Below are 19,714 nucleotides of genomic sequence, written 5' to 3' on the forward strand. Positions count from 1 at the left end.
AATAAAGTTTGACAGATGCAAGGTATAAACTGGAACAACAAGCTTAGTTGATACCATCACTGTTTGTTTGGATTTAATTCTGGGAGGAAATATAATGAAAGAACTATATCAAAATCTGGGATTGATGGGCAGATATACCCTTCTTAATACTTAGTTTTATTGCAAAAGAACTTCAGGAACAGATGAGAAAGGACACTACTGAGTTATAAGTTGCAACACTCAGAACAGTGGACTTCCCAGGACTCAACAAGGATATTGGTTTCTTCTCTCACTACATATGTTAACCTCATTCAGTCCTTACATCTGTATTCACACCAATCTTCTTGGAAGGCTATACATCCTTTTAATTTTATTTCTTATTTGGAATAGTAGATTAGAATAGTAGATTGTAATGAAAAGAATAGTAGAATGTAATGTAATTTGGAATGGTAGGAATGTATTTCTCTGGTCTGGGGATTGCCCCACCTTAAAGATGGGGTCGCACTTGAGAGGAGACAGATGCAGTGTGATAGCAGGGTCTCTATTAATTACCCCCTGATTTTGATATATTTGTTTCTTCACTGTGTTTCTCCCCAGAATTAAGCCGAACAAAGGGTGACCATATACATTCAGTTTGGTCTTTATATCTGTCAAACAACTTTATGAGCTTTGTGCTAATTTGCTGTTCACCCTTTACCTATATGTATGGACTGGCAACTTTCATTCCATTGTATCTAAAGAAGTATTCATGGACATGAAAGTTTACACCTTGAATAAAACTTTGTTGGTCTTAAAGTTGCCACTGGAGTCGAACTTCTTTCTGCTGCTTCAGACCAACACAGCTACCCACCTGAAATAATCAGGGTTTTCATTAATATGTTTGTTCATGTGCCCCTAACAATGCTTTTGGAAGGCTTTCATAAAAGTTATTTTCAATTTGAAAATAACTCTTCTGCTGTAATATGCATGAGTAAATTCCCACAAGAAAAATGAAAATAAGTTGGAACAGAAGCTGGTCAGGGGGAAACACCTTGCTGGAAATTCCCCTACAGTACACACGCTCGTTTAAACTATTTCATGTTTTTTTTTGTTTGTTTTAAAAAATCTGCAGCATATTCCTTTTGTGCTTGTTAAACAGCATTTGGACAGGAAAAATTCACAAGCTTAATTTACCTGCAGATTTTATTGGCTACTGCAGTCTTATATATCTCTATAACTAAGCTGGTAGCTACATTAATGTATGCTTGCTTTGTCAAATGGGCCATAAATGCATGGGTATAAACAAAAATGAAAGCTTGATGTTAAAAATAAGCTAATTCATGGTTGCTGTCTTCACTTTTATAAAACATATTGCCAGTCTGCCAACAAGATTCCTCCAATACTTCTCTGTCTATTGGTTGTGGCAGTGTAACCACTAGCAAGGTCGCCAGGAGTTCCTGTTCCTTTAGCCTTGGTTAGAAGGAGATGGTGTGCAGTGCTCAGCAAACATTTAAATTATGGTTGTTTGTAGTGAAACGTTGGTTCCTTGATTACTAAAGATTCTTTGATTACTGTTGGTTCCTTGATTACTGTTTTAGGTTTCCAAGCCTCATGACCTGTTTTTAGAAGGGATACAAATGCAGAACTACATCTTGATGTAATTTGGGAAGAAGATCCCATATGAGGACTGTTTGAAAAATGGTACATGAATAAGATATATGTGAGGACTCATTGTCATGATGTTACCTGAAATAGACCTGTCTCCTCAATTTAGGATGGAGGAATTAGCAATTCTAGGCAATGAGCAAGGTACTCCACTGTAGTGTATACCAAGAGAGTATTTGGCCAGAAATTTCAGGCAGAGGCAGTTCTTAAAATTAATAAAAGGGATTTTGATTAAAACAAATAAAAAGAACCCTAACAACATGCATACAATTTAAACTAAACACAACCATGCAGGTGAAAGTGATTTTGATGAAGAAATTCTAATGGAATCTCTGGAGCAGGTGAAAGGCTCCCTGGGAGTTGACTACATCTGTATTTTGGCTGGAGGGGGAGTCCATATGTGGTAGACCCTCTGCTAATGGGGTTTTGATGGGCCAATAATTAAAGGACAAGAGAAAGCTACCAGAAGATGACTTTATCAGGGAGAGATATTAAGGTGAAACAATACAGGGTTGTGAATAAAATCAACCACCGGTCCAGGTGCTGGCCTGTTCCTTTGTTCCTGTTGTGCTAGGATGGGGGGGAGCATACTTGCCAAGCCCTTTTGTGCAGATTTTGTGCCTCGCTCCTGTGATAGCCAGGACAAATCTTGAGTTTAACTACAAATAGGGCCTGCTTTTGACTTACTTATGACTACAGGAGAAGCCCGTTGTATCCAGGAATACAACAGAGCTTGGCAGTGGGAAGAGGAAGGGGAGGAGCTGTCCAGTCTGTAAGGGCATGGGGTTGAATGTGTGTGTTGTGTGGGAGGTTGTGGTGGCATGGTGACAAATGAGGGTATGGGTGTGGAGATATGGATGTCAAGAACCTGTGGTGTGGAATGTTCGTTGAGTGTGGGAGAGGACTGACCTTTGGGAACTATGGGATAGTGGTTACAAATTAGCTTTCCAGAGCCATATCTTCAGATATGTGAATGGAAAACAAGACTGGAGACTCTTCTTAGGAGGAGATTATATGGCAACCAATTCCTCCCAGTTCTGCGTCATTTCCCTTCTTGTGTGAATTAGGCCACAGACACCGAAATCTTTTATGTCTGTAGGTTTAAGGGAATTTTATGAGGATTTTATACAGACATTTTGTGACCCGCCACGAGCCACTTGGGAGTGGCGGGCAAGAAATCAAATAAATAAATAAAATGTCCCCCTGCCCTAATACACATAGGGTAGTCACAGTACACAGGTGTCCACCCTGCTCCTTTTGTCTCCATTTTTTCACTGTTGATAAAATGTTATGTGCCCACATGCTTCTTTCGTGGTTGCTCCTTAGAAGAAGAAGAACTGGATTTTTGTACCCTGTTTACTACCCAAAGGAGTCTCAAAGTGGTTTACAAATACCTTTTTCCTTTGTCTCCCCACAATAAACAACCTGTGAGGCAGTGGTCCCCAACCCGCGGCCTGCGGCCCGGTGCCAGGCCACAAAGGACTTGGCGCCGGGCCACAGCTCCCTCTTCCCGCCCCCCGAAGCGAGAAGCTCGCGAGGCTGCGAGCAAATCGGCCGCTGAAGCAGCCTGGCAAGCTTCTCGTTTCGGGAGGGGGGGGGGGAAGAGAAGCTTGCCAAGCCGCAAGCTAATCGGCTGCTTTGGTGGCCGATTTGCTGGCGGCCCAGAGGGGCCGGGAGAGGGAGCCGCGGCCGCCGGCATAGCGGCGGCGCAAACGCGCATGCGCAACAGTCCGCACATGCGCATTTGCACTGGGGCTGCTGCGCGTGCGCGGGGCCCCAGGCCGCCCTCTCCCGCCACTCTGGAGCAGCGGTCCGTGGCAACCGGAAGGTTGTGGACCACTGCTGTGAGGGATGTGGGGCTGTGAGAGGTCTGAGAGAACTGGGAATGGGCCGCAGTGACCCAGCAGGCCTCAGGTGTCTCAAAGCAGTTTCTGGTTGTCTTCCCTTCCTCTCCCCATAGCAGATTCCACTTGAGGGAGGAGGGGTAGAGAGCCTCACATGGAAGTTGGCAGCCTTAAGAGGAGGTCTCTCTGTGCTCAGCAGTCATGACCTTAGTAAGGTTTTTATACTGTTTTTTATTTACCAGGCCAAGCTTGAAAACAGTCACTTTCGTTCCCATGTCTCTCCATCCATTTACATGTTCACTATTTACAGTTTCAGGCTGTGGTGGAGAAGAAACATTTAAGGCCTCCCACAAAGGTTGTTGTTGAATTGAAAAACTTGAGGCCTACTGCACAGGGTTGTTGTGCAGATAAAACAGGAGACAAAAGAACCTCTGCAACAGCATCCAGTTTTGTCTGCAGAATAACACTGTAGGCCTCAAATCTGCAGAAAGTTGCAAAGAAGAAATATATATAGCTTGGCTGTTTCTTCCCTCCAGCAGCGACCCGGCCAGAGCAGTATTTTAAGTGAGAAGGGGCTTTTCTGTGGCCTCCCTGTCAGCCAACTATTTGGCAGAAGGGGAAAGCTCCCCCCCCCCAAAGGAATGCCCACACCCATGCTCTCAGACTCCCCTGCATTGCTCTTGGAAATGCCTCCTTCCCCTCAGTTAGGGGCTGTCAGAGGCTCCTTTGTAGCAGGCCTGAAGGGAGGGGGGAGGCGAGAGAGCCAAAGGAGGGAAGTGTTCTGAGCCAAAGGGAGGGAAGTTACAGTTGGACATGACAGTTAGGACAGCCCTGGGGCCAAAAAGGCTGGCGCAGCCTGTCTAGCCTTCTGTTCTCATCCCTCTCAGCAGCCCTACCGACCTCCTCTCCCTTAGGTGGTCAGGGGCAGACTAGCAGTGATGTCTCCAGATTGCCGCTTAGTGGGTGGGCCCTGTCAGAACGTGTTAACGTTCAAGGCCATTCCCGTTCTGGGACCCGTGTTTCTAAGGGACTGCATGTCTGAATATGTACCCCAGAGAACACCTGCGGTTGGCTACAGCCATCTGACTGGTTATCCCTGACCCCAAAGAAGTGCAACTTGCCTCGACCAGGGCTTTTTTGGCCCTGGCTTCTCCCAGGCGGAATGAACTCCTGGAAAACATCAGGGCCCTGACCAGGCTAACACAGTTCCGTAGGGCCTGCAAGACGAGACTTTTCTGCCAGGCATGTGATTCAAGCTAGTTTGCCTGGAAGAGGAGAATATCTCACGGGCCTCCCCGGCCCAGTAAGATCTCCTTCTTTATCTCCCTGTTATGGCAAAAAGTCTGTTGGCATTTTAATGTTAGTTTTGTATGTTTTATTGCTTTTAATGCAATATATTTTCCACAATGTTGTACGCTACTCTGAGATGACAGGCTTATGAGGGGAAGCTTATAAATAGAAAGGAGTTGAAAGAAAAGAAAAGAAAAGAGAGAGAGAGAGAGAGAGAGAGAGAGAGAGAGAGAGAAGTCTTCATCTGTAATAAATATCACTACTTCTTGAGGCCAATGTAAATGTAACTTGTGAGCTCTGTAGAAGAAATATACAAATGTCAAATACTGTAATATATTCATACAGGCATTTAAAACATTCTACAGAGATTAACTACAATGCTAAGATTACTGAAATAGTTGTGCACTTGCCAATTAGTTCTGCAAAGCAGTGGTGCCATAACAAAGCATCATCTTTTGCTGTACATCTGTATGAAAATACTGCTTCCTATTTGCTTTGCTGCTTTTAGAAGAAAAAAACTGACAATGAAAATGTTTACTGTTACTACTTGTGCCTTTATACACATACATACCTAAAAGGAGGACTACTTTTTAATACAACTGGCATCCCATTTTAGTTTGTATCTGTTATGCACAGCAGTAAAAGGTGAAAAAAGTTAACTTGTGTTTTGTAAAAGGTGCGAACTTGGACAGTTCTCACTTTGAAACTCACTGTGGTTGGGACTGTGCTTTAAATTAGTGATCCCCAACCTGTGGGCCGCAGACCACATGTGGTCCTTCAACTAATTGGAGATGGGCCCCGAAGGACGCCTTCTTCCCCCCCCCCCCGCCCTTTACTTCATCCCCCCCAGCCCTTTACAACACACTTCATTGTTGTGGCATGTCTGTATCTTATTTTGAAGGGATGTTTAAACATTACCATAGCGACCAGAGAACGCTAGGGCAGTGGTTGAGAGTAGAGGAGTAAACTACCCCCCCCACTGGGCCTCAGTAAAAGGCATTGAGTGCTCCCCGGCGCTGAGTGGTCCCCGGTGATAAAAAGGTTGGGGACCACTGCTTTAAATTACTGTTGGCATGACTTTACTTGGAGGGCAAGAGCCAGCACATTTTAACAGCTTGTGTTTTTTACTTTTCTTCAGTGTTTTAAGAATGACATTGGCAGCTGTGATGTGAGAGCGAGTCTTCAGTGAATTCTGCTTAAATGATACTTCAGTAAGACAACTGCAGACTGTGTGTAAAAAATGTCTAAAGAATTCTTATTAAATTGTGCCAAGAATTCACTGGTAGTTAACTTCTTACCTGCCTATCTTAGACAAGTAAAAAAGGAAGCCGACGGTTGGAATATATTGAAAGTTTTCTCAGGGATTAAAAATAAACAGCCGATATTATAATGCTCTTATATTGGTCTATGATAAAACCTCATTAGGAATAGTGCATGTATTTCAAAGAAGACAAAGAATACAAGAGGGCAACCAAGGTGATTAAAGGTTTGGACCACCTTTCCTGTGAGAAATGACTAAAGGTTCTGGGACTTCACAATTTAATAAATAGATCACCGAGACTTTATACATTTATGTATGGATAGAGACAATAGACTTGGTACTCTTTTTCTACAATGCTAGAATCTGGGAGCATCCAGCAAAGCTGCTGAGTAGTAAATTCAGGATGGACAAAAGTGGAGCTCGCTGCCAGAGGATGTAACGGTGACCACAGGCACAGATAACTTTAGAACTGTTTCTCTACCACCAGACCATTTATGGTTACTGGTTTTCGGCTCTCTTTACCTGAAGTGGACAAGTTGCTGGGATCGGTTAGGGCAACCACTTGCCCCCTTGACCCCTGCCCATCTTGGCTATTCAAAGGGGGTGGCCAGCGGTTAGGAGGCCAGCTCAGAGACATTATCAACCTCTCCCTATCTACTGGGGAGTTCCCTGAGCGGCTAAAGGAGGCAGTGGTTCGACCTCTCCATCGCAGGACCCGGCCAACTACCATCTGGTATCGCATTTAGTGTTCCTGGGTAAGGTGGTTGAAAGGGCTATGGTGGACCAGCTCCTGGCGTTCTTGGAAGAAACTTTGCTGCTCGATTCACATCAGTCTGGCTTTTGTCCTGGCCACGGGGTGAAGACAATGCTGGTTGCCTTGTTGGATGATATCTGTTGCCAACTGCATCGAGGTGGGTCAGGTGTGTGCGAGTTCTATTAGATCTGTCAGCCTCGTTTGACATGAACTGCTGTAGCTCACCACCTCGCTGAGATGGGGATACAGGGCAAAGCGTTAAGCTGGATACGCTCCTTTCTCCTTAACCGGACCCAGATGGTGGCAGTGGGGGATGACTTCTCGTGGCCCTTTAGACTCCCTTGTGGGGTCCCGCAGGGTGCAGTCCTCTCCCCCACGCTATTTAACATCTTTATGCATTCTCTGGCTCAGCTGGTATGTGATTACGGGCTGGGATGTCATCAATATGCAGATGACACCCAGCTCTATCTCCTCATGGATGGCCGCCTGGATCCCCCCAGAACCATTTGCCAGATGTTTGAAAGCAGTGACTGAGTGGCTTGAGCAGAGCCGCCTGAAACTCCACACCTCCAAGATGGAGGTCCTGTGGCTAGGGGGTAGGGGAGCAGACCAGGAAGTCTGTTTACCATTCCTGGCAGGGACGGAACTTACAACCGCACCCCAGGTCAGGAACTTAGGTGTGACCATCGATGCTTCCCTAACTATGGAGGCTCAGGTCAAAAAGTAGCAGGCCAGGCGTTTTACCATCTTCACCAAGCCCAGCTACTAGCTGTCCCCCGAACACCTGGCCATGGTGATCCACACGACGGTCACCTCCAGAATAGATGTCTATAACTCGCTCTATGCAGGCCTGCCTTTGTCCCTGACCCAAAGACTCCAATTGGTACAGAAGGCAGCTGCTAGGGTCCTCATTGAAACACCATGGAGGACCCATATCCAGCCGGTGCTGAGGCAGCTGCATTGGTTGCCAGTTGTTCCCCCACATGCAACCAGCTGGGTGACCAGCTTGCCACGGCGCTGATAAAACTGTTCTGACCGGGCAGGGTGTCTGTTGTGGGGAGAGGAATGGGAAGGCGACTGTAAGCCACTTTGAGCCTCCTTCGGGTAGGGAAAAGCGGCATATAAGAACCAACTCTTCTTCTTCTTCTTCTTCTTCTTCTCCTTCTCCTCCTTCTCCTCCTTCTCCTCCTTCTCCTCCTTCTCCTTCTCCTTCTCCTTCTCCTCCTTCTCCTCCTTCTTCTCCTTCTTCTCCTTCTCCTTCTCCTTCTCCTTCTCTTTTTTTTTTTCCTGGCCCCCAACCTGGTGGAATGAGCTCCTGGGAGAGCTGCAGGCCCTCTGTGCCTTCTGCAGGGCCTGCAAAATGGAGCTCTTTTGCCAGGTCTGGTTGAGGCCAGGTTAGTGCAGGAAGAGCAATTGGGGCTCCCTGTTGCCAACAATGGACATAATCTGATTTGTCTCTCCTCCCTCTAGTAGATGAATGGGAGGGGGGTTGTTGGTTCTGCCATCTTCTCTTGCTGTTGATTGTTGCTGTTATAGTGCGGTCAATAAATTAAATAAATAAATAAAGTGGTGGTCAATAAATAAATTAAATAAATAAAGACGGATGGGTACTTTCTATGGATATTTTGAATGAAACACAGAATTGTAAATGTGTACAAGGAGAACCAGGAGAATGGGTACCAAGATGAGCCTCTTGTGGCGCAGAGTGGTAAGGCAGCCGTCTGAAAGCTTTGCCCATGAGGCTGGGAGTTCGATCCCAGCAGCCGGCTCAAGGTTGACTCAGCCTTCCATCCTTCCGAGGTCGGTAAAATGAGTACCCAGCTTGCTGCTGGGGGGTAAATGGTAATGACTGGAGAAGGCACTGGCAAACCACCCCGTATTGAGTCTGCCATGAAAACGCTGGAGGGCGTCACCCCAAGGGTCAGACATGACTTGGTGCTTGCACAGGGGATACCTTTACCTTTACCTTTACCAGGAGAAGAGGAGTACAAAAAAGTTCAAGAGAACTATATAAAAGTGAACTGTAGAGTGCTGAAGTCATTCTACTGCAGGTAGCCCTGAGTTTTGATTTGGATGAGATCACCAAGGACTACCAAGTGAAATAAAGGCATTCAGGTCACTTTGCCTCCTTGGTTGCCTCAGCAAGAGGTTATGTGGAGGTGATGGGGTAGCACCATCTTCAACTTCCAGAAAAGTTTCCTTACCTCTCTTCCCTAGAGGAAGGACAATTCTGTAGATGGCCATACTAGTCATATAGCTAGTGAGTTACACTGTTAGCAAGCATGATGTGTTTTTGGATGTTCTGCACAGTGCACAGCCATAGTAGGCAGGTGCACCTGTTCTTCATGCAAGTTGATTCCTATATCTGTAGAAATCTTAAACTCAAATACCAGTGTTAAGTTAAAATCAAATCTTCTGCAAACTATAGCTTTTTGCTTCTTATACCTACTTTGTTTCAAGATTATGGTTTTTAGGCAGTAGCATGTGTTCTGGAAGCAAGAAACTTGTGGTTTTTGCAATGAGCTTGGTTTCTTAGAACTCACGTATCAATTTATAGTAGTTGGTTTTTTTTTTGAACAAGCATGAAAGAAAGCAAAGGGCATATTTTTGACACAGTTAACTGTTTAAACTCCACTAATACACTTTGAGTTAAAATGTTAAAAGCAGCAAAGTTAATAATGGTAAAAAAATACCCTTCTAAAATTACATCCGAGGTTTTTTTTTCTACCTGAAGAGATTTTTGGAACAACTCATTTTACATCTTCACTATTTCATCCACATAATCTGCATACCTTGGATTTTGAAATAATGTCCTTTTAATTCATATGGTACTGCAATATTGTGTTCTTTTAAAGGCATTGCTCTGAGAAAGCATTGGGGGGGAATTGAAGCATTCGGAGTGTGAGAATTACTCTAACAAGACCTTCAGTCTGATGGGAGGGTGTACTGTTGATGCGGTGATACTGTTGATCATCTGAATGTACAGCACAGAGACCTGAAGAAGTTGTTTTATAAAACAATTTACTGTCTAAATAGTGAATATGTCTGATTGTTTAATCTGGAAAGTGAGTGAACAAATCTTAAACAGAAATACCTATGTTCTAGTCTTTAAAACCATGAAAAAGCTCTGTTGAGTACTACATTTGTAAACCAGTGCACAGGCTGCTATTTTTAAAAAATATATTGTAAGAACCCCCCCCCCCCTTTCTCAGAAAGGTGGGAACCATTCTATACATTCCGGAGTGAACTATATGATAGAGCTATATAACATTTTATGATTTGATCATAAAGAAATATATTTATATTAGCAGCTATGCTTTAAGAACAATGCATAAATTATATGGAATTATGTTGCACTGAAGCTGGGATAAGAAATTTAACTAAAAGTGTATGCTATCAATAGATGTGTGCATTGTTTGTCTCATTGAATGTTGCAAGCATTAATATTAGCTGGTGTCCGATTTAGAGATAAATAAATAGTTCTGTTTTTCTAAACAGGGCACAGCTAATATGCATGCTTTTAACCTTCACTGAGACAGGTGAGATATATTTATATCTCAGACATACATTAAAATTACAGTCATGTTTCATTTGTCTCACTGAAATACACATAATCCATTAAAATGAGATAAAATTAAAAATTAATGACAAATGATGACAAATATCTTTCACTGCAATAAATAGAAAAAGTAATTAAAATAAGTCAAGAGATCAAATATAAATTAAGCATCTAACATTAGGAAACTAATAAACTTATCAAGTGCCCCAATTTAGTATGTATTTCAAGGGATAAAGAAGTGGGGAGAGGCAGAAACTATTAGAAAATAGTCTGAATATAACAGTCTTCCAGGATCAGAATAGTAGTCCTAAATGGTCCATCATCATGGTCCCCTCCCCCATGCCTAGTAGCCATTGATGGACTTCAGCTACATTCTATAGTCTGAGAAGTCCACAAAGGAACAGAAGTATTACTTAAATTCAGTGGCACAAGTTCAGTTTATTAATATAGTAACGATTAATATGATTAATACGATTGGAGGCAGGCAAATGTTGTCCCCATCTTCAAGAAAGGGAAAAAGGAGGATCCAGGTAATCCCGTCAGCTTGACATTTGTAGCTGGCAAAATTTTGGAACAAATAATCAAACACTCGGTCCTTGAGCAGCTGGAAGTGAGAGCTGTGATTTCTAAGACTCAGCATGGGTTTCACAAGAACAAGTCATGGCAGACCAACCTTATCTCTTTTTTTCGAGAAAGTGACTACCTTGATGGATGAAGGGAATGCCGTGGACATAGTTTATCTGGATTTCAGTAAAGCTTTTGATAAAGTTCCACATGATATTCTTGTTCACAAGTTGGTAAAATGCGTTATGGATCCTAATTCTGTCAGGTGGATCAATAACTAGTTGACAAATCATACCCAGAGGGTACTTGTTAATGGTTCAGCATCTTCTTGGAAAAGAGTGACAAGTAGAGTGCCCCAAGGATCTGTCCTGGGGCCTGTGTTGTTCAACATATTTATAAATGATTTGGATGAGGGATTAGAGGGGATACTTATTAAATTTGCAGATGATACTAAACTGGGAGCAACAGAATACAGGATGATCTTGATAGGCCCAAGAAGTGGGCTAAACTGAATAAAATGAAGTTCAATAGGGACAAATGTAAAGTTCTGCATTTAGGTAGGAAAAACCAAATACACCAATATAAGATGGGGGAGACTTGTCTTGGCAGTAGCATGTGCAAAAAGGATCTAGGAGTTTTAGCAGACCATACATTGAACATGAGTCAGCAGTGTGACTCAGTGGCTAAAAAGGCAAATGGGATTTTGGGCTGTATCAAACGGAGTATCGTGTCCAGATCAGAGGTGATGGTACCGCTTTACTCTGCTCTGGTTCGGCCTCACTTGCAGTACTGTGTTCAGTTTTGGGCACCCCAGTTGAAGAGGGACGTTGACAAACTGGAACGTGTCCAGAGGAGGGCAACAAAGATGGTGAGGGGTTTGGAGACCATATGAAGAAAGGCTGGGGGAGCTTGGTTTTGTTTAGCCTAGAGAGGAGATGACTGAGAGGAGATCTCATTACCATCTTCAAGTATTTAAAAGGGTGCCATATGGGGGATGGAGCAGAATTGTTTTCTCTTGCCCCAGAGAGACAGAACAGAACGAATAGGATGAAATGAATTCAAAAGAAATTCCATCTAAACATCTGGAGGAAGTTCCTGACAGTTAGAGTGGTTTCTCAGTGGAACAGGCTTCCTCGGGAGATGGTGGGTTCTCCATCTTTGGAAATTTTTAAATAGAGGCTAGATAGCCATCTGACGGAGAGGCTGATTCTGTGAAGGCTAAAGGGGGTGGCAGGTGACAGTGGAGGAGCGATAAGGATGTGAGTGTCCTGCATAGTGCAGGGGGTTGGACTAGATGACCCATGAGGTCTCTTCCAACTCTGATTCTATGATTCTATGACCAGCAAATGTGTGTGTGTATGTATGTATATGTGCACACACACACAATTCAAATAAAAAGCAATCCCTCCCAGACTAAGGCCCGCCCTACACAGGCCTGCAGAGCCTGCTGGCCGCCATTTGGCTGCTAGACTACGCTGAGCACAGGTAGGCCTCAGGAGCGATAGGGCCCTTACCCAGAGAGGCCATGGCAACCCAGGAGTTCTAGCCAGTCTGCTCCTGACCACCATAGGGAGAGGAGGTCAGTAGGGCTGCCAAGGGGGATGAGAACAGAAGCTTGGACTGGCTGCGCCAACTCTTTTGGCCCCAAGGATTTCATAACTGTCATGTCCAACTGTAAATTGCCTCGGAACACTGACAGAGCTGGCAGGAGGCTGCAGAGTGCTCCCCCTCCCCCCTCCCTTCAGGCCTGCTGCGAAGGAGCCTTTAACAGCCCCTGACTGAGGGGAGGGAGGTATTACCAAGAGCAATGCAGGGGGGGCTGTGGGCATGGGGGTGGGCATTCCTTTTGAGGGGGGAGCTTTCCCCTTCTGCCAAACAGTTGGCTGACAGGGAGGCCACAGAAAAGCCCCTTCTCACGTAAAATACTGCTCTGCCAGGGGGTTAGACACAGCCAAGCCATGTGTATTTCTTCTTTGCAACTCTGTGCAGATTTGAGGTCTACTGTACAGTATTATTCTGAAAACAAAACGATGCTATTGTGGAGGTTCTTTTGTCTCCTGTTTCATCTGCACAACAACTCTGTGCAGTGGGCCTCAAGTCTTTCAATTCAACAACAACCTTTGTGGGAGGCCTTACATGTTTCTTCACCACAACCCTGCCCAAAGTAGCTCTTTCTGCCTGGGGAGCTCATCTTTATACTCTGCAGATGAACTGTGATTCCAGGAGCTCTCCAGGCCCCACTTGGGTGTTGGCTATCCCTGGGTTGGAAATATTCCTGGAGGTTTGGAGGTGGGACTTCAAAATCGTACAATGCCTCAGAGTTCATCCTTCAAAGGAGCCATTTTTGCCTTCAGAGCTGATCATTATACTTTAGATACTATGGTAGGGCCTTGAAGGCTGCCGTTGGCAGTGAGTGGTGCAGGTGTGTCCCTCCTGTGCTATGGGCTATGGCCAACCCTTCCCAGCAACTGTTTGTATTTTGGGGCGCAGACAGACCGACCAGCATCAGTCCTGTGAGTCTGGAAAGTACTGGAAGATCTAAATAAAGAATATCTACAGCCTGAAACTGTACATAGTGAACAAGTAAATGTCTGGAGAGACATGGGAACTGAAGTGACTTTTTTCAAGCTTGGCCTGGCAAATAAAAAAACCAATATAAAAAACCTTACTAAGGTCAAGACTGCTGTGCGCAGAGAGACTTCCTCTTAGGGTTGCCAGCTTCCATGTGAGGCTCTTTACCCCACCTCCCTCACAGGGAGTCTGCTATGGGGAGAGGAAGAGAAGACAATTGGAAACTACTTTGAGACAACTGAGGCCTGCTAGGTCACTGCAGCCCATTCCCAGTTCTCTCAGACTCCTCACAGCCCCACATCCCTCATAGGTTGTCTATTGTGGGGAAACAAAGTGAAAAGGTGTTTGTAAACCACTTTGAGACTCCTTTGGGTAGTAAACAGCAGGGCACAAAAATCCAGTTCTTCTAAGGAGCAACCATGAAAGAATCATGTGGGCACATAACATTTTATCAACAGTGAAAAAATGGAGACAAAAGGAGCAGGGTGGACACATGTGTACTGTGACTACCCGATGTGTATTAGGGCAGGGGGACATTTTGGTGTCTGTGGCCAAATTCACACATGAAGGGAAATGAGGCAGAACTGGGAGGAATTGGTTGCCATGTAATCTCCCACTAAGAAGAGTCTCCAGTCTGATTTTCCATTCACATATCTGAAGACATGGTTCTGCAAAGCTCATCTGTAACCACTATGCCACAATTACCAAAGGTCAGTCCTCTCCCATACTCAACTAACAGGTTCTTGACACCCATATCTCCACACAGATGCCCTCATTTGTCACCATGCCACCACAACCTTCCACACGACACACACATTCAACCCCATGCCCTTACAGACTCCTCCCCTTCCTCTTCCTACCGCCAAGCTCTAGCGCCCGTTGTATTCCTGGATACTTGTCTTGGCTTTACCTCTAGTCCTTCTATAATGTACGATGTAGCAGAATGTGGAATGTTGTCTCCACAGCATTGTTACATAAACGTAGTCTGAAGTGTAGAGGTTTCCGCTGGTACCTTCCAAAATAGTTCTGGATGGAAGCATGACCATCCTGGTTTTGGAAAAAGACCAACTATGATTGGGGTTATTAATGTTTACCATATAAGAGCAAGGAAGGTAACAAAGAAGTCTCCTTCTGCATCTCTGTGTCCAAAAGTCGTTGACAGATCAAGCTTTTTGCTTTTATTAAGCCTTCTTCTAATAGTTGAACCAAGGTCAAGCCCAATTGATCTTAATTTGCTTGTTACTTTATCTAGCCATTGTGGATAGGGGAGAGCCGCTAAAATAAAAGGAATTAGGCCAGAAGACTTTAAATGAGTTTTTAACCAGTAGTAGAATATATGCTGCCAGATTTCTGTTTCTGCTGTCTCAAAATCATGTTTAGAGTGCACCTGACAGCATTAAACAGTGTTCTTCAAAATTTAGATTGGATCACTTTCAATATCTTGTAATTATTGGAGATAAGAATTGTGGATCCATATGTCATCTGAGCAAGAACTTTCACAGAATAAAGTTTGAGAGGGATTACTTAAGGAAGATGCCATCTGAAAGCCCAACTGCTTCACTAGCTGGTTTCCTGTTTTTGATATATTGGAAGAAATGCTTATTGTTTATCTTAATTTTTTTTACCATTCTACATTTCAAATTATTTTTTCTTTATTGTTTTGTCATGGCTGTGCTTCTTTCTGTGTATCTTATTTGTTCAAGAGTTGCATTCTTTGAATTGTGCCTTTTTGGCTTCCTTTGCTGAAGTTGTTAACCACACAGTCATTTCTTTAAATGTGGTGGTACCTTTTCTGACTTGTATGCATTGTCTCTGGAGCTCAATACTATTTTTGACAGCTTCCCATTCTGGAAAAATCTGACCTTAATTCTTCCTTTTAGCATCCTTCTAACAAATCCTTTAATTTTTTTTTTGGGGGGGGAATCTAATTTAGAAAACAAAAATGATTATTTTAAACTGGGGGGGGGAGGCGTCTTCTAAGTGACATAAAAGCATTGTCTCTGTTCTGATCAATGCAACAACATCACAGTTCTTGAGCTTCTCTCTGAACCCATACCTACCCATCTAGTTTGGGAAACCTTATTGCAGTTGGCATCCAGGCCTGCACATCCTGGGAAGTTGGAGTTCTTGGGTGAAAGGTTTACCAAGCAAAAGTGCCAGAAGGTTCCGCAGGGCCGACTTTCCGCAGAGCCTGTAAAACTGAGCTCTTCTACCAGGTCTGTGGTTGAGGCTAGGGACAGCGGATTAGGGACATCGCTCCCCCCCTCAGAGTTGGAAGTGTACATTGCTCCCTCCCATTTTCTTCTCTCCATCTCATACAGATAGTGATGAGGGACGGGGCTTTTGCCATCATATTGGTAGTTTTAATGGGAATTTAATGGGGTTGAGACTGATGTGACCTGCCTTGAGCCTATTGGGAGAGGGGGGAAATAAATCCAATAATAATAATAAATCCAATAATAATAATAACCATAATAATATATTTAAGATCAGTCATCACCCCTGGGAATCTGAACTCTGAGGCTCTTGGGTGAGGGGTGAGAGATAGGAAGATTTTTTTGGGGGGGGGATATTTTCTTGCTACTGGAGGATGCTGTTTTAACTAATGATTAATGGTTTTTAATGTTTTATATATTGTTTTTCAATCTTTTAATTGTAACCTGCTAACTGGGGGTGGCGACAAGCAACCCACCCTGGAAAGATCTGGATCTGATTGCATTTTGAGAGGGCTGATGCAACTCTTCATTGAGGTGTTCAGTTTTCAAGTTTGGTTTTCATAGGACTTCAGAGGTGGGGACCTGCATAGAATATAGTCATGGAATCCCCAATGCCTGTCTGAAAACTCAAAAACCTTTTGGTTTGATTGATACTATTAGACAGAAAATATTGACAGTTTGTTTGAGATTGAGAATGCCCTTATTTGCAACCAAGAGTCAGATGCCAGTATCAAGTAACTGAAATGGAACCTTACTACAGGTATTCCCTGTGATTAGTCATTTCTTGTCATTGTGCCTGCTTCATTCCTGTCAATATTTAACTGAAGAAAACGAAGACATGTTTGTAACATCTCAATTCTTATACTAAGAACCAATGCCTGAGTTCTCCTGCTTTCATACTCATTATTGCAGATTTCTGAAGAAGCTGTCTCTGAAATACTTTGCCTTGCACTGAAATGGAAGCCAAGAATGTACCTACTCTTTCGATTCAAGATATAATTTTGGAATGTGCCCTACAATCATTAACATGATGTTAAATGGCAGTTGCTTCAAGACCATTTGTGGCAATGTAATTTTAAGAACTGTTTTAATTGTTTTAACTAATGTTATCATTATGTTGAAGTTTTAATCCTGTGTAATCTATATTAAGTTGTTAACCACCCCGAGCTGGCTAGTTGGGAGGAGCAGCATATAAATCTAAGAAGTTGAAATTGTGAAGTGGCACTACATATGTCAATTTCAATTCCACCCCGAGCTGGCTAGTTGGGAGGAGCAGCATATAAATCTAAGAAGTTGAAATTGTGAAGTGGCACTACATATGTCAATTTCAATTTTTCCTTTGGTGGCCACAGTTGCTGATAAACACCAACTCTCAAGGATACTGCAAATGGAACTGGCGCTGTCATAGATAGCTTTGTCAGACATGAGCAGGCTTATGTCGAGGAACACCAGCATCTTTGAGTCTGCAAGTTGAATTCATGTTCTTTAATTCTCAGGAGCTACATGATGTATATTCTGTCCATGTAGTAATAGTCCCAAAACTAGAACTTGACTAATCCAAGCACAATATTTATTTATTTATTTATTTAATTTATTTATTGTTGGATTTATATGATTGTTACTCCCAGAGCTGACTCGCAGCGGTTTACAATTTTGGTGTACAATCCATAGAATAAGAATACCCCCCCCCCCATTAAACCTGTTAAAAACTTCGTAAGACTCAACCCAAACTATGGCGAAATACAATTTAATTTATATCCCACACAAACCCAGTGGGTGGACCAAAGATGACCGATGGAAGTTGGGATGTTGTCACTGGGGACCTGTCAGGCCAATCTGGCCCATACCTAATCGGAGATGGGAACCTAATCTTAATCCCTAGGACTGCTACCTAGCCTCAGACCAACGTCTGGTGGAAGAGCTCCATTTTGCAGGCCCTGCGGAACTCTGAGAGCTTTGACAAGGCTTGCAGCTCTTTGGGGAGTGCATTCCACCAGGTAGGGACCAGGACCGAAAAGGCCTGACCCTTGTTGAGGCCAGGCATGCTTCCCGGGGTCCTGGGATCATCAGCAGATTCCTACCCACAAAACAAAGAGCTCTACGGGGGGCATAAAAAGGTAAGTGGTCCCTCAAGTATGTAGGACCCAAGCTGCATGCCTTGAACCTGATCTGAAAACAAATTGGTAGCCAGTGAAGCTACTTCAGCAGAGGCTGAACATGGTCCCTCCAAGCTGATCTAGTGAGGACCCATGCAGCTGCATTCTGAACCAACTGTAACTTCCAGATCAGAGACAAGGGTAGGCCTGTGTAGAGTGAGTTACAGAAGTCCAACCTAGAAGTAATCGTAACATGGATCACAGTGGCCAGGTGTTCCGGGGGCAGGTAGGGCGCTAGTAGCCGTGCTTGGCGCAGATGGAAAGACGCCATCTGGGCTACCCTAGTGCAGGGGTAGTCAACCTGTGGTCCTCCAGATGTCCATGGACTACAATTCCCATGAGCCCCTGCCAGCATTTGCTGGCAGGGGCTCATGGGAATTGTAGTCCATGAATATCTGGAGGACCACAGGTTGACTACCCCTGCCCTAGTGATCTGGGCCTCCAAGATCACTCCCAAATTCCTGGCATGGGGCACTGATATAACCCTGTCCAGGCAGGGAAGACACGCTTCCTGCTCCTGCCCCTTTCTTGGAGGGGTTGAGTTTCAGGCGACTCTTCCTTATCCATCCAGCCACTGCTTCCAAACAATTGGCGAATGTTTCTGGGGGAAGATCTGGCTGCCTGTCCATGAAGAGATAGAGCTGGATATCATCCGTATACTGATGACACCCAAGCCCATAACTCGTAACCAACTGGGCCAGAGTGTGCATGTAGATGTTAAATAAGGTGGGGGGAGCACTGCTCTCTATGGAACTCCACAAGGGAGTCCCTTCCAATAATGGTTCTGATTAGTATATAAATCATGTGGCTTACATATTTCTATATCAATATTTTATGAAATTAGTTAGCTATTTTTAGTATAATAATAAATAAATCTTCAGGATTTCCTCTTCCATTGCACTGGATGAGACCAGAAATAACACTAAAAAGATGCTGGTCTCCTTTGAGAGCTAGATTGGTGTAGTGGTTAGGAGTGCGGACTTCTAATCTGGCGAGCTGGGTTCGATTTTGCACTCCCCCACAGGGAGCCAGCTGGGTGGTCTTGGACTCGCCTTGGTATTGATATATTTAATTGTTATATTTTAAATTTTGTTGTAAGCTGCCTTGAGTCATATGCGGAAAGACAGGGTAAACCTCCCCCCCAAAAACTGTCCCATTGCATGTTTTTTGACAGAACACATTAATAAGCGCCTCACCTTTTCCATTTGTTTTATGAAAATTATGGATGGATTCCCAATGGAAAATGTTATATCCTTGGTTTTCACAGGAGAACATTTCTCACCCACAGAAAGATACATTATTGAGAAAGAAGTCCAAAAGCCAACAGAATGGTCTTAGACATTTTGCTTTACAGTTTGATTGTGTGTTAGTCTTCGGTCCAAGAAATATATATAGTAACATTAGAACAGAAAAATACATAATTTATGTTTAGTTTTTTTTGTTGATTTGTTTCCTTGGACTACTCCCTCTCTCCCCCCCCCCCCCCAGTTTGCCCTTTAGTGTCTTAACCTTTCAAAGGGTACCTGGTAAAATAGAAAGCGATTCGTTTTTAAAATATTCTTAGAACATTTTAAATTATATAATTTGATTTTTTTTTGTTTTTTTGCTTGTTGGCAGGGGACTCCCATAAATGTTTTTAATACACTGTTCTTATGAGTTCTTCAATCTGGCTAATCCAAATGGCCTCCTTTAATATAAGGGTATATATGCATTTTTAAAATGCATGTTTATAAGTGAAAATCTGATTTAATATATAAACATGGGAAGAAATGTAATCTCTGTTAGGTGACCATGTACAATGCCTTCAATGTATCCCATATTGATAGAGGAACTCTTCCAGCATCTGTAATTATAAGAATGAGAGTCAAAGGCTGAA

The 19,714-nt window shown here is 43.6% G+C and overlaps 1 protein-coding gene and 1 long non-coding RNA gene across 4 annotated transcripts in view; one reads left to right on the top strand and one right to left on the bottom strand.

Moving 5' to 3' along the window:
- Positions 1-12,457, bottom strand: part of LOC143829989 (uncharacterized) — a 35,657-nt gene extending 23,200 nt beyond the window's left edge. For both annotated transcript variants that reach the window (XR_013228316.1, XR_013228315.1), the window contains exon 1: positions 12,410-12,457. This is a non-coding gene — a long non-coding RNA (uncharacterized LOC143829989). The remainder of the gene's footprint in view (positions 1-12,409) is intronic.
- RRAS2 (RAS related 2) overlaps positions 1-19,714 on the top strand; it is a 58,257-nt gene that overhangs the window by 25,363 nt on the left and 13,180 nt on the right. Inside the window, exon 1 of one of the 2 annotated variants that reach the window (XM_077321702.1) lies at positions 16,695-16,751. The exons of the other annotated variant lie outside the window; for it this stretch is intronic. Within the exon in view, the coding sequence (XP_077177817.1) occupies positions 16,710-16,751 (42 nt within the window). The 5' untranslated portion in view covers positions 16,695-16,709. Of the gene's footprint in view, positions 1-16,694; positions 16,752-19,714 lie in introns of those variants that run through there. 2 annotated transcript variants of the gene reach the window in all.

The sequence above is a fragment of the Paroedura picta genome, chromosome 2, assembly GCF_049243985.1.
Source record: "Paroedura picta isolate Pp20150507F chromosome 2, Ppicta_v3.0, whole genome shotgun sequence".
Classification (NCBI taxonomy): Eukaryota; Metazoa; Chordata; class Lepidosauria; order Squamata; family Gekkonidae; genus Paroedura; species Paroedura picta.